This window comes from Brachyhypopomus gauderio, chromosome 13, assembly GCF_052324685.1.
Source record: "Brachyhypopomus gauderio isolate BG-103 chromosome 13, BGAUD_0.2, whole genome shotgun sequence".
In the NCBI taxonomy this organism is placed as follows: domain Eukaryota; kingdom Metazoa; phylum Chordata; class Actinopteri; order Gymnotiformes; family Hypopomidae; genus Brachyhypopomus; species Brachyhypopomus gauderio.
The window spans coordinates 2,955,243-2,970,403 of NC_135223.1; the positions used below are offsets into that span (position 1 = coordinate 2,955,243).

Consider the following 15,161-nt stretch of genomic DNA (forward strand, 5'->3'; position numbering starts at 1 on the left):
AGGCTTGAAGAAAGGACTGTTACACATCAGCCCACATGAAGCACCAACAGGTACCAAAGGTCTAAAGACAAAAACAGGCAACAGTGAGCCCAACACTATTAAGTGAAGAAAGTCCCTCATAGCCACAGGCTACATGGCATGAATAATGACCAAAACAACCATGTTAATACTGACTCAAATTAAAGATATCAAAATTAATTTCACATTGAAATGTTTTCAAATCCTCATCTTTATACATTTCAAAACTTTCCCTGCTCAAATGCGCTAAAATAAAATGTGCAGTTTCAGTTGAAAAAACAAATCTCACATGATCCAGCACTACAAAGCGAGCAAGTACTCGTTAAAAGTTATTGTCAAGGTTTCTCATAATTAGTCATCTTGTTTCAGAACAAGTTGTTAGACAGCAAGAACTACTCTCATGGTTCCTACCCTTGATCTTCATGTTTGCTGTGGTCTTCTGGTCTCCACACATGCAGGTGTACTGGTCAGCATCTTCAGGTTTAAGATCAGTGATTTTCAGCTCCACAGTAGATCCAGTCTGTTTGATGAGGTATTTTCCTCCAGACTGGATCACCTGTGTTCCCTTCCTCCACTCCACAGGGACTCCAGGTTTAGAGAGTTCACAGTGCAGAGTAACACTGCTGCCCTCATCACACTCCTGGTTCTGTAACTCACGCCTAAATATCACCGGCAAAGCTGAGGAACAAGAAGTGGTTCAAAGATCCATCTAATATGGAGCCATGTTATGAGAAGACAATGAAGATCATTTAGAAAAGATAAAACGCTCTCCACCAAATTAACGATCAACTCTGCAGTGTTTTAGCACTCCAAGACCTCCACGAGTTTTACAACAAACCACAAAATGTTTTAATGGAAAGCAAGATATATGTAACTCTCCCAACCCATTATCAGAGCAAAATGTGCAATACTTGGCAATTGATAAAGTATGTGCACATTCTTCAGTTTCTGAACAAGCTTAATGATTGTTAAAGATAGGAAGAAGAGATTTGTTAATGTTAAATATAAATGAATGATTCAAAAGTCGCTGATACCCTTGATCTTCATGTTTGCTGTGGTCTTCTGGTCTCCACACATGCAGGTGTACTGGTCAGCATCTTCAGGTTTAAGCTCAGTGATTTTCAGCTCCACAGTAGATCCAGTCTGTTTGATGAGGTATTTTCCTCCAGACTGGATCACCTGTGTTCCCTTCCTCCACTCCACAGGGACTCCAGGTTTAGAGAGTTCGCAGTGCAGAGTAACACTGCTGCCCTCATCACACTCCTGATCCCAAAGTTTTTGCTTGAAAATGACTGGCAGTGCTGAGGAAAAGTTAGTTGAGATTATAAAACCGTACTTGACGACAAGGAAAATCAAGTCACACAATAAGTCACAGTGTGGTACCTATAACATGACTGAGCTCAGTAAAGCACAAATGACAAAGTGGTCTTGTTCGTACCCTTGACGACTACAGTGGCCGTGGTCCTCTGTTCTCCACACTCACAAGAATAATCTGCACTGTCTCCAGGCACTGGGTCTTTGACCTGCAGTTGGAACGTGGTGTCCCTCTGTGTTATTTCGTATTTTCCTCCTGATCTCAGATTTTCTGTTCCCTTTTTCCACTGTACCTCATGGCCAGGTTTGGAGAGCTCACACTTAAGCACAAGTTTGTCACCTTCCATGACTTCTTGATTCTTCAGATGTTGTATGAAGTTGGCAGGCACCACTGGGGAATACACAGGTTCTACTTCATCTCAAAACATTAACCCATCTTTCATCTCCAAAGTAAACTAGATTACATCATGTACTCCGGTTCTGAAACAGACACTTTTAAGGTTCACAAGGTCCTACCTCTCTTACATTTCTTGTGTATAAACAAGATTCGATCACAGTAATAGCCTAATAATCAGAACTTCTTAGCCACTCTTAGAGGCTGAGAATTGCTGTTTATTAGGTCAACATGGTTAACATCGGAGCCAATCAACAAAATATTTTTGTACATTTGCCAATGTGAAGGCAACACCACAGAAACGCTCCACAAATTGACACCCTTCATGAAATGCTTCACAGCAAGGAAAGACCCATATGCAATGGTGCCAACTGCCTTCATCAACCCTGTGCACAGAAATCTGCTGCCCTCTTGTGGTTGGAACCGAGTACGCATTCCACTGCCGCATTCTGACCTGCAATCTCGATGCACCCAGCGGAACCTGCACATGCATCCAAAGACACTAACGTGTGAACTCTGACCTTCCTGTAGATCTTCATTATCTAAAAAAGGTAAAAAGGTCATAAGCCTTTATAATCGAAAGTCAGAGTCTGCTAATCTTGGCTGCTTCTGTCTCAGACTGAGATGTGTGAGCCGGTCTCAACTCGCCACTGGATGATGTGGACTCCAACCACTCTGGAAACATCTCTGGGAGAGCGACACGCTCTCCTGGGTGTCATCACCAAACACAGTAAAGACCGTCCATATTGTTCGCATGGATTATATTACAGTAAATATTAAATGTCATAGCACTGAAGAAGAAGGTGTGTCTAACTTATTTGCAGGGTTCAAGTTCAACCAAAAGAATGCAGAGGGAGTTTTGTGAGCTTTCACATGTGTACTGGTGCACCCGGACCTAGGAGTCTCAGGACCAGGAGTCTCGGGACCAGGAGTCTCTGGACCAGGAGTCTCGGGACCAGGAGTCTCAGAGAATGGACTCTTAAGAATGGACACTCAGAGACCAGGGAACAAATATGTTGCACCAGTAACTGTAAGAGTACTGCAGTGGTAAACAGCTGAAGGCAGCAGTTGGTTTACTCATTTGTTCCTTCTGTGGTATACCAGCAAGTTTCAAGGAATAGTATGTCATACCATTCTGTGACACAGAGCACAGCATAATATTAGAGCTGAAATTAGGAAACCATTTACCCCATTCTGTATTAAGAAGCAGCTTCCTGTCTTCTCTTAACTAATGTGATTTTTACATACTGCTGCTTAGCTTGTTTTTTTATGAAAAGAATATGATTTGCCACAAACTATATTTTGATCAAACTAATTGTAATTAGGAAAGCAAAGAGCAGGACGCTGTGGCAAGAGCAGTTTGGACAAGAAATTCAGCTTCATTAATTAGTTTTAGGGCGTTTGCGCTAAACAGACACACGCGAAATCAAAACAAGAACTGACACCAAACTCAAACAAGACCCACACTTATACACACTAACACACAATGAGACCCACACTTGTACACACTAACACACAAGACCCACACTTATACACATTAACACACAATGAGACCCACACTTATACATACTAACACAACAAGACCCACACTTATACATACTAACACACAAGACCCACACTTATACACACTAACACACAATGAGACCCACACTTGTATACACTAACACACAAGACCCACACTTATACACACTAACACACAATGAGACCCACACTTATACACACTAACACACAATGAGACCCACACTTGTATACACTAACACACAAGACCCACACTTATACATACTAACACACAATGAGACCCACACTTATACACACTAACACACAATGAGACCCACACTTATACATACTAACACAACAAGACCCACACTTATACATACTAACACACAAGACCCACACTTATACACACTAACACACAATGAGACCCACACTTGTATACACTAACACACAAGACCCACACTTATACACACTAACACACAATGAGACCCACACTTATACACACTAACACACAATGAGACCCACACTTGTATACACTAACACACAAGACCCACACTTATACATACTAACACACAATGAGACCCACACTTATACACACTAACACACAATGAGACCCACACTTGTATACACTAACACACAACGAGACCCACACTTATACACACTAACACACAAGACCCACACTTATACATACTAACACACAATGAGACCCACACTTATACACACTAACACACAATGAGACCCACACTTATACATACTAACACAATGAGACCCACACTTGTATACACTAACACACAAGACCCACACTTATACACACTAACACACAAGACCCACACTTATACACACTAACACACAATGAGACCCACACTTGTATACACTAACACACAACGAGACCCACACTTATACACACTAACACACAAGACCCACACTTATACATACTAACACACAATGAGACCCACACTTGTATACACTAACACACAAGACCCACACTTATACACACTAACACACAAGACCCACACTTATACATACTAACACACAATGAGACCCACACTTGTATACACTAACACACAAGACCCACACTTATACACACTAACACACAATGAGACCCACACTTGTATACACTAACACACAAGACCCACACTTACACACACTAACACACAAGACCCACACTTATACATACTAACACACAATGAGACCCACACTTGTATACACTAACACACAAGACCCACACTTATACACACTAACACACAATGAGACCCATACTTATACACACTAACACACAAGACCCACACTTATACACACTAACACACAAGACCCACACTTATACACACTAACACACAATGAGACCCACACTTGTATACACTAACACACAAGACCCACACTTATACACACTAACACACAATGAGACCCACACTTGTATACACTAACACACAAGACCCACACTTATACACACTAACACACAAGACCCACACTTATACACACTAACACACAATGAGACCCACACTTGTATACACTAACACACAAGACCCACACTTATACACACTAACACACAATGAGACCCACACTTATACACACTAACACACAATGAGACCCACACTTGTATACACTAACACACAAGACCCACACTTATACACACTAACACACAAGACCCACACTTATACACACTAACACACAAGACCCACACTTATACACACTAACACACAATGAGACCCACACTTGTATACACTAACACACAAGACCCACACTTATACACACTAACACACAAGACCCACACTTATACACACTAACACACAATGAGACCCACACTTGTATACACTAACACACAAGACCCACACTTATACACACTAACACACAAGACCCACACTTATACACATTAACACACAACGAGACCCATACTTATACACACTAACACACAACAAGACCCATACCTATACATACTAACACACAACAAGACCCATACTTATACACACTAACACACAACAAGACCCACACTTATACATACTAACATACAACGAGACCCACACTTGTATACACTAACACACAAGACCCACACTTATACACACTAACACACAACAAGACCCATACTTATACACACTAACGCACAACAAGACCCATACTTATACATACTAACACACAACAAGACCCATACTTATACACACTAACACACAAGACCCACACTTATACATACTAACATACAAAGAGACCCACACTTGTATACACTAACACACAAGACCCACACTTATACACACTAACACACAACAAGACCCATACTTATACACACTAACACACAACAAGACCCACACTTATACACACTAACACACAAGACCCATACTTATACACACTAACACACAAGACCCACACTTATACATACTAACATACAACGAGACCCACACTTGTATACACTAACACACAAGACCCACACTTGTATACACTAACACACAATGAGACCCACACTTGTATACACTAACACACAAGACCCACACTTATACACACTAACACACAATGAGACCCACACTTGTATACACTAACACACAAGACCCACACTTATACACACTAACACACAATGAGACCCACACTTGTATACACTAACACACAAAACCCACACTTATACACACTAACACACAAGACCCACACTTATACACATTAACACACAACAAGACCCATACTTATACACACTAACACACAACAAGACCCATACCTATACATACTAACACACAACAAGACCCATACTTATACACACTAACACACAACAAGACCCACACTTATACATACTAACACACAACGAGACCCACACTTATATACACTAACACACAAGACCCACACTTATACACACTAACACACAACGAGACCCATACTTATACACACTAACACACAACGAGACCCACACTTATATACACTAACAAACAATGAGACCCACACTTATACACACTAACACACAACAAGACCCACACTTATACACACTAACACACGAGACCCATACTTATACACACTAACACACAACGAGACCCACACTTATATACACTAACAAACAATGAGACCCACACTTATACACACTAACACACAACGAGACCCACACTTGTATACACTAACACACAACGAGACCCACACTTATATACACTAACACACGAGACCCACACTTATACACACTAACACACAACGAGACCCACACTTATATACACTAACACACGAGACCCACACTTATACACACTAACACACAACGAGACCCACACTTATACACACTAACACACAACGAGACCCACACTTATACACACTAACACACAACGAGACCCACACTTATACACACTAACACACAACGAAACCCACACTTATACACACTAACACACAACGAGACCCACACTTATATACACTAACACACAACGAAACACCCACAGAACTACATATATGGGCATAGACAGACGCTATTATGCACAACGACATAACGACATATTTTAACTCTATATGTTTCACTTGTTGTTTGTAGGTTATTGTACGTAGTCCCGATCCCTATACCTGGTATTGTTTAATTAGCCTGTCATTTTGTTTAAGACTTGATTAGTATTGCTTATTTTTTGTCTCTGTTCTAGCTTCTATCATGTTTTGTTTTGTTTGCTGGTGTGGATTTGCCCTTAATAAATCTTGCTCTTCTCAGAGCATGGTCCACCTCGCAATCTCCCCAAAACGCCTTCGATATTACACCCACAGACAACACTCACTACATACAGGTGAAAAACGCCTTTGACATTACACCCACAGACAACACTCACTAAATACAGGTGAAAAAAACTCATATAGACTCTAACAATAGATCACTAACAATCGTAGCACTAATAAATACAAGATTAAAACCTTTTTTTTGTCTTAATGGGAAGTTACTAGGCCTTTCCTGATGTGTGGTTGTTAATCACTGGGTTGAGAGTAAAGCAGCATATTCCCAGTATGGTCTTTTAAAGCTGCCTGGACTCTTACCTTGTACCGTCAGCTGTGCAGTGGTCTGGGCAGTTCCTACAATGCAGGAGTATGCATCGTTATCCACCTTCTCCACGTCCTTCACTGTGAGAGTGAGGATGGATCCTTTCTGGGTCATCTGGTACTTTGCTCCTGCCTTGATCTCCTTTGTGCCCTTCAGCCAAGTGACTCTGGCAGCCGGTTGGGCTGTTTCACACTCAAAGTTGACGATACCCTTCTCTTCTGCAGTGGTATCTTTCAGCTCACGGGTGAACCTGTTCACTGGCTCTAAAAAGGGCAGAATACATTCATTTCATATGTGCTTTTCCCCCTCATTCCACTTGAAAGATCATCAACATACTGACACCATGAATTAGTGATCCAATAACATGTGGTACCTTGACAACTCTTAGACTAACTTAGAATATTTGAAAAATTTGATATACAAAAACTATTTATTTTTACAAAGACAAAGCAAACCTAATAAAGTAAATTCTGATAAATGTAAACAAAAATCATATTTATAACAATGTAATGAACTAATTAAAAGGAGAGAAAACAGAAGCTTGAGAATAACCTTTGATCTCCAGTCTAGCTTTTGACACGAGCCCTCCAGTGATGTCACAGCAGTATTCCCCAGAGTCCTTTGCAGTGACACTGTGGACAATCAGCTTCACAACTTTAAGCTCCTGACTGATCTCATACTTCTGGCTCTTCCGGATGGATTTGCCATCCTTAGACCAGCTGGCCGCCAGACCGGTGTGAGAGAGCTCACAGGAAAAGATGGCATCTTCTCCAAGAGCAACACTAACCCCTTCGAGCTCTTTGGAGATGATGGGGGCTTCACCTGAGGTGAGACAAAACAGCAAACCCATATTCATGAATTCAATGAGGAATTAGTCAAAGGTTCAAAAAATTAGTCAAACATTCAGAAAAATGTGATGTGCTATTTCACAAAGGAAAAAACATTCTTGCCAACTGCTTCAATACTTAGACAATATGTAATATATACAGTTCGTTATATGATAATAGTTTCCATGAAAAAAATATAACAGTGCCCAGAAAACCTCTATTATATTTTCCCCTATAGTTTACTCCACGTTTTGCCATTCCCACTATCCACCTTTGTTTTCTTTGTAATCTTTATATCTGTCAATGTAGCCTACCAAATAGACAGTTGGCATCTACCTTTAAGCGTAACCTATGTCATGGCATCATTTTTGAAACATCTCCAGAAAGATATTCAAACTCTTGAGGCTGCAGTAGATTTCAAGTTTGCAGTGTAGAAAGAGTTTGCATCACAGAAGCAGTGCTGAAGCCAAACATCTCACCTTCAACAGACAGTGTCGCCCTAGAGTTCAAGTCCTTCAACGTGAAGACCACTTCCCCAGAGTCAGAGGCAGTTACACCTCTGATGGTCAGCGTATACTTGCGGCCTTTGCTGCTGATCTGGACGCGTCCTCCGCTGGTAATAGGTTGGCCTTTCAAGGTCCAGGAACACTCTTCTGAACTTTCTCGGGACAAGATGCACTCAAACATGCAGCTCTCACCTGCTTTAGCCTCCACTGACTTCAGCCGCTTAGTGATGCCAATGCTAATGTCTGTGTTGAAAAGCAAATAGCAAATTTGTAAAAATTAACAACTGATTTGCTGTTTGTGTGTCTAAGTAACTTCCCAACCTAATAATTCCAAAACTTAGTAACTTAATGTATACTAAAACTAACAGTTAATATTAGTCACATAAATAAAGGAACATGTTGCAACATATGTAGGCTAATCTAACGTAATTTTCAAATACAGGAAATATGAAATGCATATAGGGTATTTGTGATCATGAGTCATGAGTCATGATTGAGTCATGAAAAGACTTTGAAATGATAAAATATCCATAATACTAGTTCCTTCATACCTCTTATGGTAACTGTAGACTTTGTAAGGTCTGTGCCAAGATCACAGCTGTACTGTCCTGCATCTACCCGCGTGATATCACGGATGGTCAGGCCCAGGATTCTGCCATCATGTAGGAGCTCATACTTTTTGCCAGCAGAGAGGACTGTACCATCTTTCCGCCAAACAGGGGACACCGTGGGCTTTGAGGCTTCACATTTCAAGGTTATTGTCCCCTTTTCTTCTCCCGTTACGTCATCCAACAGCTTAAGGAAAACAGCCTTCTTTTCTGGAATTCAACCCCACAAAATTAAAAGGCAACCGTGAACGTCTAGCCTCATGAGACTGTAGAGATGATGTCAGCTAGTAATGTCTCCTTAAAATAATAATACCTTTAACTTTCAGGCAGGCTGTCTCCTTCTCTTCCCTAACACCGAAGGTGATTCTCCCGCCATCCTGAGGTGCCAAGTTCTTCAGAGTGACAGAATGCGTCTTGCCCACATGCTGGATGACATTTACTTCATTGGTGAAGAGGGGCTTGTCGTTGAGGAGCCACTGACATTCCTCATCAGCATAGTTGACCTCACAGGTAAAGGTGGCATCACCTCCCTCGTCAACCTCCACGTCTGCCAAGTGTTTGGTGATCTGAACCTTTCGCACTGTGGATCAACATTCAGAGAATATGCAGATTTTTGATTTATCAATGAAATCAACAGTGATTGGCATAAAGACTATTAGTGTTTTACCCAGCACACTTCCATAGTAGAATGGGAGTTGACCCGTGTCATGATCTGTTCTCTACATCGTTACTGCTCCTCACCTCTTTAGCCCTCATTAGTCGGGCATTTACACCCCTTGTGTTTCATTCACTGCTAGCAATGACATCATTTCCAGGTCATATTCGGGGAGTCATTTCCGAGGATCTGAGTGCTTTTTTCTGTTCTACTTTTTTGTTTATAGGAATGCCCCTCACTGTACATTACTCTGTCATCACCCCATTTTTGTATTCTCATGGTGATGTTTGGATTTTCCCTAGTTACTAAACTGCACTTGTGATTTGTCTCACAAAACTGTATGCTACATGTTTAATTCTACACTAAAAGAATAAAATCACTTGTGTTGAAACAACTGATTGGAACATGACACTAATTGCAGCAACAGACCACTCAACCCACATCCTGCATTTCTGATTTCAGCTAAAACTGACAAATATCTCCATGGCCGAGTCAATCAATGGCAACAAAGGGCTTCCCTCCCCCCGGCGGCCCCCTCTAAATAGGTTCCATATCCCCTTACATTCAACAGTGAGCCTGGCTTTGCTCTCGCAGCTGCCGGCTTGGAGGCGATACTCCCCAACGTCGTCTGCGTTCAGCGCCTGAACGATCAGCTGCACTTCAGAGGAGCTTTGCTTCATGATGTATTTGCTGGAGCCTTCCAAGGCAGTGCGACCCTTAAACCAGCATACGCCTTTAGGAGCAGCCGATAGTTTACAGGTCAGCATGGCCGAGGCCTTCTCCTTGCCCGTCACATCTTTGAGAGGTTCTACAACCTCGATGGGACGCTCTGTGGAGTAATTTATCAGACTTTTAGGTTTGGTTATTTCCCCTCAAAAAATTTGCAATAGCAAATAAACGCAGACAATTTCTTGTGGGTAGATTTTAGAATTCAGTATCAAAAATGTTTAAAAAAAAGTTGCATCAAACAATAACATCACACATTTGTCAATGAAATGAACAGAAAAGATAACAAATGTATCTTTTGTCTCCCATTTCAAAGGAACTTTGCCAAATGCTTTGTAAGCGCTAAATAACTCCAAGTGATAAATCAGTGCACAGTAAATGCAAATCCGCAAAGGTAAGAAGCCACGTCATTTAGGTTGTTATTTTAAAAATTATCCAAAACAAATTAGCCTGCTTAAAATGCCTATAAGAGTGCTCGTGTTGCTACCGTGATCAGAGAAGCTTCCCTAACCTCTCACGGTGAGCTGAGCAGTAGATTTGCTTTTCCCGGCAGTGAACTGCACAGTGCCCGACATGGAGGACGTGGTTTTCTTGAACGTGAGCCGATGCATCGTGCCTTCCTTCTCCATCTCGATGTCACTGCTCTCCTTCAGGAGTTCTCCATCCAGACTCCATTTCACCGGCTTCACCGTTTCCACACTGATTTCCACCTCAAAGTGAGCTGCAAACGGCTCCGTCACCTCCACGGCACGAAGCTCCTTCACTATGCTGATGGCTTGCTCTGGAGATCACCATGACAATACAATATTTACAGTCACCAATCTTTTAACAAGCATTACATACATAAACTAAAGGACAAAATATCAACATACTTTCCTCAGGACATGTTACTCTTAAACAGATGCAAATGCAGAAGTTAGATACTCTCAAACATGCACTCAAATAGAAGAGCTGATAGTAACATGTGAAAACACAAAAGTATGCACTATTTAGTTCAGATTTAGTTTTCTCAGTAATTACAGACTAACTAATGCTGACTAATTGCAACTGAGCTCCAAATGTTATCATGTAACATGTGACCAAAATCTAACTAACGATTGGTAAATAAAATTTTTCTTTCAGCTCGGGGCTTCTGCTAAAATCTTTCCTTGCTCATGACGAATATATCTTGCATTACCCTCCACAAGCAGTTGACATGAGGTCTTGTCATCAACAGCATCACATGTGTACGTATCCTCATCACCAGAGTCCACGTCGTTGATGGTCAGCTTGCGGTAAACATCCTCACTTGATATGTCGTGCTTCTGGCTGGGTTTGAGTTCCTTTTTGTTCTTGTACCACGTAACCTCAGCGCTGGCTCGAGATACCTGGCACTCTAAGTGTCCACGGTGTTTGTACATGGCAATCTTGTCTCTCAGTTTCTTTACAAATCTCACTGGTAGCTCTGTAAGATTTGTAAATTAGTATTAAGGCCTTAGAATATACACAACCCAAATTACATGTTAGACAGTAATTTAGTCCATTAGTTCCAAAACTTATATTAATATCTGTAACTCGTGCAACAGTTGACATTGTGCACACTGTAAACCACCGACCTTTGACCTTTAGCTTAGCAGCCGATGATGCCGCCTCAGCCTTGAACGTAATTTCAGCAGCATCTTCAGCTTTTGCCGATTTGAAGAGAAGAATAAATGTTCTTCCTGTGAAATGTTGACATTTGAAAGAAGAATCAGAAGGGTAAAAACTGCATTTTGTTTAACCAGAAGCTCATGTAGTGTCAGCGATGCTTGACTGCTCAAAAATGCCTTTGTTGTTGATGAGAATGGAACTGACCTTCTTGCCTTATCTTGATGTTGTCACCAGGTTTGAGTTTGACCTCATCCTTATACCACTGGCCATCGACCTCGTCATGAGACACCTCACAGACAAATACCGCACTCTCCTTCTCCGTTACCTCCAGGTCCTGTAGTTGCTTTGTTATTTTAATATCTCTGGCTGTGGGAGAAACGAAACCAAGAACCAGAGTGGTGGAACACCGATGTATGAACTTGGAGTTCCTCTTATCATAGAAGTGCCTGATGATTCAAGTTGCCTATATCTTCTCTTTTTTTATGGTAAAAACCAAGTTATTAGCCTCACCGTGAACCATAAGCCTAGCGGAAGTGCTGTCATCCAGTGTTTTGCATATGTACTGGCCTTGGTCGTCATAAGAGCATTTCTGTATGACAAAGCTACGCTTGCGACCCTGGGAATGTACACCATATTTCTTTCCTGGCTTCAGCTCATCCTCATCCTGTAAAACAGATATTTCTTACTGACTTATATAGAGCACTCTATGTATAACCAAAGACTAAACATTTTCTTGTTTAAAACATAAGTCAGTTTTATAATCCACAGAGCATACTCATTTTTACTTTTTTTTATCTATATACCTTAAACCACTTTACGTCAGCATTTACTCTGGACACCTCACACTCAAAGGTGACTTTTTCCTTTTCTGGGGCTTTGACATCTTCCAGCGGCCTGATAAACTTTGCCGCAGGCTCTGTAAACAGAAAAAAAACAGCTCTGATGTAAATCTGATCCTATCCTCCAAACTGAGCACACATGGCCCATTTGGTTTTCATTTGGAAAGTGCAAATACCTGTGACAGTGAGTCTTCCAGATGTATGGACACCCTCAGCCTGAAAAGAGACCATGCCAGTATCCTCCATCTTTAGCGCAGACATGGTCAGCGAGTGCATCTTTCCCAGGGCTGTCATACGGATTCTGGGGCCTGCTCTCAGCTTCTGTCCATCCCTGCTCCAGGAACCTTCTACATTGGGCTGGTTAAGCTCCACCTCCATGGTCACTGTCTCCTCTTCACGGACCATTACCTCCTTTAAGCCCTTGACCACCTCAATCTTCTTCACTGAGCACCCCCCAAAGAGCAAACAGTGGTTAAAGCCATTGAGTATAGTATAGTACAGAGTATAGAGTATAGTATAGTATTTTTACTGCAGTGACATAATACACTTTAATGTATGCAGACAAGCAGAACGCTTACTTTCTACTGTGAGTTTGGTCTGAGTCTTGTCGTCCAGGGTTTCACATGAGTAGAGGCCTCGGTCGGCGTAGCTCACGCTCTGAAGTACCAGAGCGTGTTTGGTGCCGTCCACCTCAATCTGGAGATTAGCGCCAGGCTGCAGCACCACGCCATTCCTCATCCACTTCACGTCCCGCGACGTCCTGCTCAGCTCCACCTCCAGCCTCACCGTGTCCTGCTCCTGGACTGTCAGACTCTCCAGCTTCTTCTTGAAGGTTACAGGGAGCGCTGCAGCAATAAGCCAAACACAATCCCTGTTGCTAAAAATGCAGATGATCACAGTCCCGATCTACAATTGTTGTGAATGAGCGAAAAAATAAAAACGTACTCCACGTAACCCCCCTGCATTCCTTGGCTTAGTTCGGTGGAAATGTAATATTTTTGCTGTATTATTAAAATGTCCTGACCAAGACTTTATGGTTGAGCCACTCCCAAGTCTCTTTTCAAACAACTCTACAGGGAGTTTCTGTGACGAGATGCGAAGGACGAGGCACGAGTCCCACGGTTTCAGCAAAACGTCACTTTAATTATAACAAATAAAGCGCAGACAGCGCACATGGAACATGTATATAAAAGACGTGTCAGACTCAAAGACGAGCACGGGACACTGCTCGAACGCACATTAAATAGACAAGCCACATAAGCCCCGAATGATGAAGAGACGAGCCACAGATGAGACGAATGAACACATTCAGACGCAACTGCACCCACGGAGATCCACAGACGCAGACGACTAGACGTAGACAACGTAAACACACGCTCAAAAGGGAGGGGTCGGGGGCCGTAATGTGACAGTTTAAACATTCATTGAGGCTGCCACAGCTGTTCACTTACGCTGCACTTGGAGAGTTGCTTTAGACACTTTCCCCTCCGCATCCACGCTGACCTCTCCTACGTCCTCTAGTGTGACTGCAGGGACAGTAAGAGAATGGCTGGTGCCCGCATGGGCAGTCTTGAACTTGGTGCCAGAGGTTACGGGCACGTCGTTCCACAGCCATCTCACACTCGTGTCCGCAGGGGTGACCGAACACTTAAAAATGGCGTCTTTACCTTCATTTGCAACGACGTTGCTCAGCTTGGATGTGAACTTTACCAGACGTGGAGCTGTAACAGCACGCAAAAGGTGGTAAATATAGTAAAAGTTGGTGAGTTTTCTTTTTTAATGGCTTTCATACTTGCTTACCAACACCTGTTGCTTCACCTTCCTGTTTAAGAGCAGTAAAACTCACCTTTAGTTGTGATCTTGACAGAGGTCTTGTCGTCTTTGCATTCACAACTGTAGTCCCCTTCATCCTCCCGTGCCACAGAGGAGATTGTCAGCAATCGCTGAGTTCCGTCGGCACGGACAGCAAACCTTCCACCGGGCTTAATTTCTTTACCGTTGTGTCTCCAGACAACATCACCTACAGCTCTGTTCAGCTGGCAAGACAGAATAATATTGCCCTCCAGGGCTACAGATGCTGGCTCTAACCCCACCACGAACTTTAGAGGAGGCTCTGTTGGGGAAGAATTACAAGTAAAAGAGTAAAAACAGACATAGAGAAACACTAATCACGAATAATGCAGG

General features: G+C 42.2%; 1 protein-coding gene across 1 annotated transcript in view; it reads right to left on the minus strand.

Annotated features, from left to right (window-relative positions):
* Nucleotides 1–15,161, minus strand: part of obscnb (obscurin, cytoskeletal calmodulin and titin-interacting RhoGEF b) — an 86,130-nt gene that overhangs the window by 49,235 nt on the left and 21,734 nt on the right. Inside the window, exons 18-36 of the mRNA XM_076970281.1 lie at nt 14,824–15,090; nt 14,429–14,698; nt 13,556–13,822; nt 13,154–13,420; nt 12,942–13,054; nt 12,649–12,802; nt 12,343–12,504; nt 12,105–12,209; nt 11,687–11,953; nt 11,021–11,290; nt 10,346–10,612; nt 9,442–9,708; nt 9,072–9,338; nt 8,494–8,763; nt 7,740–8,009; nt 7,184–7,450; nt 1,457–1,723; nt 1,053–1,319; nt 430–696 (exon numbers count right to left, since the gene is read on the minus strand). Coding sequence (XP_076826396.1) covers nt 430–696; nt 1,053–1,319; nt 1,457–1,723; nt 7,184–7,450; nt 7,740–8,009; nt 8,494–8,763; nt 9,072–9,338; nt 9,442–9,708; nt 10,346–10,612; nt 11,021–11,290; nt 11,687–11,953; nt 12,105–12,209; nt 12,343–12,504; nt 12,649–12,802; nt 12,942–13,054; nt 13,154–13,420; nt 13,556–13,822; nt 14,429–14,698; nt 14,824–15,090 — 4,551 coding nt within the window. The remainder of the gene's footprint in view (nt 1–429; nt 697–1,052; nt 1,320–1,456; nt 1,724–7,183; nt 7,451–7,739; nt 8,010–8,493; nt 8,764–9,071; nt 9,339–9,441; nt 9,709–10,345; nt 10,613–11,020; nt 11,291–11,686; nt 11,954–12,104; nt 12,210–12,342; nt 12,505–12,648; nt 12,803–12,941; nt 13,055–13,153; nt 13,421–13,555; nt 13,823–14,428; nt 14,699–14,823; nt 15,091–15,161) is intronic.